Here is a 7,500-nt window from a genome sequence, read left to right as displayed (position 1 = left end):
GAATAGGGTGCTATTTGGGATGCTGCTCCATCACTTCCCATCCGCTTTGTGTGCAAATCCCAGTTATCCCAGGAATGCTTGTAAAGGGAGTCTCTCTGCCCCATCCTTGCCTGACGGGTGTATAGTATCGTGCTGACATCCATATGGGACATCAATAGGAGGAGGACTGCTGACCCTTTCTCTGTGTAGTATCACGTTCTGGCAACACTACCAACGGACGCTATTGTGAAGCGTTGATAAGCGCGGGAACGAGAAGGAAAATACTCTATGGTACTGTGTTGTAGAAGATGAAGGATGAATACTGACACCTGCTACAGTGGTGTGTTAGAAAGAAAGGCTAGATGATTATACAAATGTATCTAAGCTTTTCCTTCAACATGTTCTATAGAACAGAACGCAATTTATACTATTAATGAAATAGTAACTGGCCATCATACTATTTGATTTTTTCAAATTATAATATTAGTGAAATAGTAATTTACCATCATAATATTTATTTTTCTAATTATACTATTAGTGAAATAGTAACTTACTATCATAATATTTATTTTTCAAATTATACTATTAGTCAAATAGTAACTGGCCATCATAATATGTATTTTTCAAATTATACTATTAGTGAAATAGTAACTTACTATCATAATATGTATTTTTTAATTTATATTATTAGTCAAATAGGCACTGACCATAATAATATGTATTTTTCAAATTATACTATTAGTCAAATAGTAACTGGCCATCATAATATGTATTTTTCAAATTATACTATTAGTGAAATAGTAACTTACTATCATAATATGTATTTTTTAATTTATATTATTAGTCAAATAGGCACTGACCATAATAATATGTATTTTTCTATTTATACTATTTGACTGATAGCATAAATTGAGAAATCCATATTATGATGGAGAGACAGATAGATATAGTAATGGTACTAATTAAATACTGAAACGCCATTTGACATTCTACTAAACAAAAAACACCTGCTCTCAAAACATCTTAACACGTTGTGTGTACAATTAAACGTTTTCACTACAAGAAGTTGAAGGTCGATGTTAAGTCCACCCAATGAAACAGACAGGACCCAGGTCATTCCATACTTTTAATATCTTCTATATACGTGTTTTGTTGTTTAATAAAAACCACTCCACAAAACAAAGTTCCCTCAGAGGAAGTTATTTTGAATTAAATTGAACAGTCAAGACTAGGCCCTCTGGATACATTAAACACAGAGATAGAACCGATACATAGTTCAGACAAACCTCCAACATCCAAAGCCTGCTAAACTGTAAACTCATTAGAGAACAATGTAGGATGATTTCACACACAACTACCTGTGCATTTATAAACCCTTCAAACTGACTACCATCCTGTGCTGTCATTCCAGCCATACAGCATGGAAACACGGCTGCTAGCTCTGTGCCCGTAAAACAGAAAAAAAACAATTACTATATTTCATCTTAACAAACTGGTCGTCACAAATACAATACGGTATAACACACACAGAAAAACCCGTATGGTTAAAAATTACTTCTGCGTCAAAAAATGAATTGACCATTTTAACAATAGGAATGTTATTAACTAATTATAATTATTACAAAATGTATGATTATTATGATTATTATTATGTTGTAATGATTACATTAAATATCAACGTGATAATGTTTAAATAAATATCAACATTGTGAAAGAAATTATAAGAATCACTCATTATAATAAAAATACATCTATATAAAATAGATGAGTATATCGCAATCAATAATTTTGATTGAAGTAAAAACCCACTCTTTCTTTTCAAATCAACGAAAAAATAAAAAAAATATTGTATTGTCTAACAAGATAAATAAAAGTCAAGGCAATGAAATACATTAATGAAACCCAAAAAATGTTTTATGGTGATTGTAAACATTTTCATTGTACATTTCATATTTTCGTACTTTCAAACATTTATTTATGAATAAGTAGTAAAAGATTTGGCACTAACCCTAACTAGATTCTGCAATGTAGCTAATTAAGGTAGAGAAATATTCAAATGTTTCTCTTAGCATAACAATAGAGACTGGGTAGAAGCAGTGGCTCTGTTTAAAATGGGCTTGTGGAGAGAGAGACAGAGAGAGAGAGAAAGGCCTTTTGTTTTAGTTCTTCTTTTGTTGACTCATTAGCCAGCCGGTCTGTAGCGTTGCCCATCTCCTCTCTTCCAGAAGCTCCTTCAGACCAAGCACCAAGCCTAGCATGGAGCACTGGCTGACTGGCTGGCTGGCTGTCTGGCTGGCTGACTGGCTGGCTGTCTGGCTGGCTGGCTGACTGGCTGCTCTACTTTCTCTCTCCCCAACGCCGGCATGCAGACATCAACCCACCGCCACCGTTCTCGGGCTTAGACTTAGACCACAACGCTACTACAACGGCAACCTTTGTGGTTATTTTTAAGGCATGAAAAAATACAATCAGAAACAAGGCCACCTATCGATAGGGTTTCGGCAGGATGTGTGTGTGTGTGTGTGTGTGTGTTATTTTTTTTAATCCGTCGGCAAACGAACGGACAGCACAAACAACCCCAAGCAGCAAGATGCTTGGCACGGAATCAAGATCGGCACAAAGCGGCCATCGAGGGCCCGCTGTATACAATGCCCACCGTATCATCAAAAAAAAATGTGTACGGCATCCGAGCTCCCGTACAAAGACGGCCCTATGTTTATAAAAAAACGGGGCATAAACGCGACACAGCGTTTGCCAACATGGCCACCCTCGCCCCTGGGCACGGAGAGGAGAAGGCCCGGGCGGGAACATATGGATTCGTCCGGCAGGCGGGAAACTTCATCCGTCAACCGTTGGCCATTGTATGTGTGTGGATCTAGCGAGGAGCGGGAGCTTGGAACTGGGGCAATGATTGGATAAATGTTCCGTTCTGAACAGGCCCACATGGTAAATCATCTGCATTCAAAATACCAAGGCTTCACATTCTATACACTATCTGTAGGGGGGAGGGGAATTATCAATTTGTGGCTGGGTGTATATATATTTCTGAATTTGTAAAAATTAACTTGGGCATAATAACATCTCTATTCAAAAATTGGCCTCAAAATAAAAAATAAATCATTTAAAATAAGAAACATGCAAATAAAAACAAACATTATATCGGGAGCACCAAACATTTACAAATATATTACATTAAAATGTGTTATCATCATAAATAAAAAATATATTCCTGCTAAAAAGCAACAAAAAAAACTATTTGAGGATGCATATGCAATTTGCCTTAATACAAACAGGACATTTCATCAGTAGAGAACATCGTGAGGAGGCAGACCAGACGTGTTGATCTGTTGATATGAGTGAGCTTCAGTAGTGGACAGTGACCAGTAGACGACAGTGGATAGAGGGTTCGAGACACAGCAGCATGAGTACAGAGGACCTTCTGCGAGGCGCTGGCTAGTCTAACTGCTCTCAAATGACCTGCAGCTCTCTACTCTACCTTCCCTTCCTGTCTGATTATTATCAGAAGGCTAAGGAGCTGCATAGCATAGTTCAGGAAAGACAGACAGACAGACGGACAGACTGACCCTTTACACGCTTCTTCCCTCTCGTTTTATTCTCTCTCGCTCTCTATTTCTGTCTCTCCTTCTCTCTTTGGAATGTCGTCTCGCAACACAGGGAGCATTGTGGACCAAACAAACATTGTTCTCTCTCTCTCTCTCTTTCACTCTCTCTCTCTCTCTTTCACTCTCTCGCTGTCTCTCTCTTTCACTCTCTCTCTTTCACTCTCTCTCTCTCTCTCTTTCACTCTCTCTCTCTTTCTCTCTCTCTCTCTCTCTCTCTCTCTCTCTTTCACTCTCTCTCTCTCTCTCTTTCACTCTCTCTCTCTTTCTCTCTCTCTCTCTCTCTCTCTCTCTCTCTTTCACACACTCTCTCTCTCTCTCTCCTCTGTAACCTTTTTCCAGGCCATGATATTTCACAGGTGTGGAGCAATAACAACCCATATGTGTCTGTCTGTCTGTCAAAACATTACCAAGAGTCACAGCACAACATTACCAAGAGTCACAGCACATTTCAACAGAAATCCCCTTTATCATTTTTGAAGGCAAAAGAAAAGTCTAATCACAATATATGGAATAATATAATTAAAACTGTCTACAACAACTACAATTATTTTCTCAAAACATGCTTAATATAGGCTGACATGCTTCTATAACAGTATTATACATCTCCCTTTCAGGAATATCATCGGTAGATTTATACTAAGTTACAGTCAATCAAATTAGCCCTGTTCCTTTGGGCTCCCTTCCACAGTATTTTCATTATACCCCATTTCAGATCATTGAAAATAACTGAATCATCTATTACAGCATTACAATGTTAACAGCTGCAAATACGAACCAAATTATTATCATCAAACAAAGCTGGATATAGAGGTTTAATATACTAGAGTGACCAGCGTGGGTTAACAACACGTAGATATAGAGGTTTAATATACTAGATTGACCAGCGTGGGTTAACAACACGTAGATATAGAGGTTTAATATACTAGAGTGACCAGCGTGGGTTAACAACACGTAGATATAGAGGTTTAATATACTAGAGTGACCAGCGTGGGTTAACAACACGTAGATATAGAGGTTTAATATACTAGAGTGACCAGCGTGGGTTAACAACACGTAGATATAGAGGTTTAATATACTGGACTGACCAGCGTGGGTTAACAACACGTAGATATAGAGGTTTAATATACTAGAGTGACCAGCGTGGGTTAACAACACGTAGATATAGAGGTTTAATATACTAGAGTGACCAGCGTGGGTTAACAACACGTAGATATAGAGGTTTAATATACTAGAGTGACCAGCGTGGGTTAACAACACGTAGATATAGAGGTTTAATATACTAGACTGACCAGCGTGGGTTAACAACACGTAGATATAGAGGTTTAATATACTAGAGTGACCAGCGTGGGTTAACAACACGTAGATATAGAGGTTTAATATACTAGAGTGACCAGCGTGGGTTAACAACACGTAGATATAGAGGTTTAATATACTAGACTGACCAGCGTGGGTTAACAACACGTAGATATAGAGGTTTAATATACTAGACTGACCAGCGTGGGTTAACAACACGTAGATATAGAGGTTTAATATACTAGACTGACCAGCGTGGGTTAACAACACGTAGATATAGAGGTTTAATATACTAGACTGACCAGCGTGGGTTAACAACACGTAGATATAGAGGTTTAATATACTAGACTGACCAGCGTGGGTTAACAACACGTAGATATAGAGGTTTAATATACTAGAGTGACCAGCGTGGGTTAACAACACGTAGATATAGAGGTTTAATATACTAGATTGACCAGCGTGGGTTAACAACACGTAGATATAGAGGTTAAATATACTAGACTGACCAGCGTGGGTTAACAACACGTAGATATAGAGGTTTAATATACTAGACTGACCAGCGTGGGTTAACAACACGTAGATATAGAGGTTTAATATACTAGACTGACCAGCGTGGGTTAACAACACGTAGATATAGAGGTTTAATATACTAGAGTGACCAGCGTGGGTTAACAACACGTAGATATAGAGGTTTAATATACTAGAGTGACCAGCGTGGGTTAACAACACGTAGATATAGAGGTTTAATATACTAGACTGACCAGCGTGGGTTAACAACACGTAGATATAGAGGTTTAATATACTAGACTGACCAGCGTGGGTTAACAACACGTAGATATAGAGGTTTAATATACTAGATTGACCAGCGTGGGTTAACAACACGTAGATATAGAGGTTTAATATACTAGAGTGACCAGCGTGGGTTAACAACACGTAGATATAGAGGTTTAATATACTAGACTGACCAGCGTGGGTTAACAACACGTAGATATAGAGGTTTAATATACTAGACTGACCAGCGTGGGTTAACAACACGTAGATATAGAGGTTTAATATACTAGACTGACCAGCGTGGGTTAACAACACGTAGATATAGAGGTTTAATATACTAGAGTGACCAGCGTGGGTTAACAACACGTAGATATAGAGGTTTAATATACTAGAGTGACCAGCGTGGGTTAACAACACGTAGATATAGAGGTTTAATATACTAGACTGACCAGCGTGGGTTAACAACACGTAGATATAGAGGTTTAATATACTAGACTGACCAGCGTGGGTTAACAACACGTAGATATAGAGGTTTAATATACTAGACTGACCAGCGTGGGTTAACAACACGTAGATATAGAGGTTTAATATACTAGAGTGACCAGCGTGGGTTAACAACACGTAGATATAGAGGTTAAATATACTAGACTGACCAGCGTGGGTTAACAACACGTAGATATAGAGGTTTAATATACTAGACTGACCAGCGTGGGTTAACAACACGTAGATATAGAGGTTAAATAGACTAGACTGACCAGCGTGGGTTAACAACACGTAGATATAGAGGTTTAATATACTAGACTGACCAGCGTGGGTTAACAACACGTAGATATAGAGGTTTAATATACTAGACTGACCAGCGTGGGTTAACAACACGTAGATATAGAGGTTTAATATACTAGATTGACCAGCGTGGGTTAACAACATGCTGGTTGTTGAAAACGTGCACCTTCTAAACTGTCCCTCTCTCTCCTCTCCCCTCTCCTCTCCTCTCTCCTCCACTGTGAAACACAGCCAACATTCTATTTATTTTCCCTTTGTTTCTTTCTAAGCAGATAAACACAGACAAAACCCACCGCCGGGCATTAAACACAACAACAAATCCCACAATTAAGAGTAGCGTTAGCACGAAATGACAGCCCGAGACCTATCCCTGAGAGCGCCTGATAAAATGTAACCTAGCTCCTGTCTGTCGATGACTGGAGTTAGAGACAGTTGACTTACCGCTTTGCCGTTGTAGTAATACATTAAAGAACCTCCAGTCATTCCTGGGATCGTGTAGGCGCAATACATGTTGTTTTAGTCGTTTTACCCCTTTACTCTTCGGTAGCACTCTAACAACTTCAACTTCTAACTCGCTGTCCCCCCTTTTTTTTTTCTCACAACAATTCCTTCAGTGTCATTTTCCCATATGGCCAGGCCAAGCATGGTGGATATGCAAAGCAGGGAGAAACCATTTCTGACGTTGGGCTATGGGAGGGGAGGAGAGAGGGAGGGAGGGAGGGAGGGAGGGAGGAGAGAGGGGAGGGGAGGGACGAGAGAAGGATTGACGCGATTCTCCCTCTTCATGTGGCCCTCCCCTCCCCTCCCTCCTCCCTCACTCACACACTCTCTCTCACTCTTTCTCTCTCTCTCTCTCACACACGCCGACACACTTTTATCTATCCATAGTAAATCTGGAAGCTATAGATATCCATGAAGCTACGTAGGTCGGCTCCTTCGAAGAGAATCAAATATTAACTTTTCCCATCCACAGCTTTTATGACTACATGCTTTCATTCAACTGTTTCTGCCCCCTTTTTAACTCTGTAATCTCCCTTCACACTGTACCTCA

The 7,500-nt window shown here is 39.2% G+C and overlaps 1 protein-coding gene across 1 annotated transcript in view; it reads right to left on the bottom strand.

Annotated features, from left to right (window-relative positions):
* The window catches only part of tcf4 (transcription factor 4), a gene marked incomplete at its 3' end in the record, with an annotated part of 62,381 nt that extends 55,302 nt beyond the window's left edge, over nucleotides 1-7,079 (bottom strand). The window contains exon 1 of the mRNA XM_084190685.1: nucleotides 6,891-7,079. Coding sequence (XP_084046811.1) covers nucleotides 6,891-6,959 — 69 coding nt within the window. The 5' untranslated portion in view covers nucleotides 6,960-7,079. The remainder of the gene's footprint in view (nucleotides 1-6,890) is intronic.
* Nucleotides 7,080-7,500: the final 421 nt, after the last annotated feature.

Source organism: Coregonus lavaretus (genome assembly GCF_964263955.1).
Source record: "Coregonus lavaretus genome assembly, contig: HAP1_SCAFFOLD_3163, whole genome shotgun sequence".
Lineage (NCBI taxonomy): Eukaryota > Metazoa > Chordata > Actinopteri > Salmoniformes > Salmonidae > Coregonus > Coregonus lavaretus.
The sequence above is the reverse complement of the archived record's forward strand: the minus strand, read 5'-3'. Positions and strand labels throughout refer to the sequence as shown.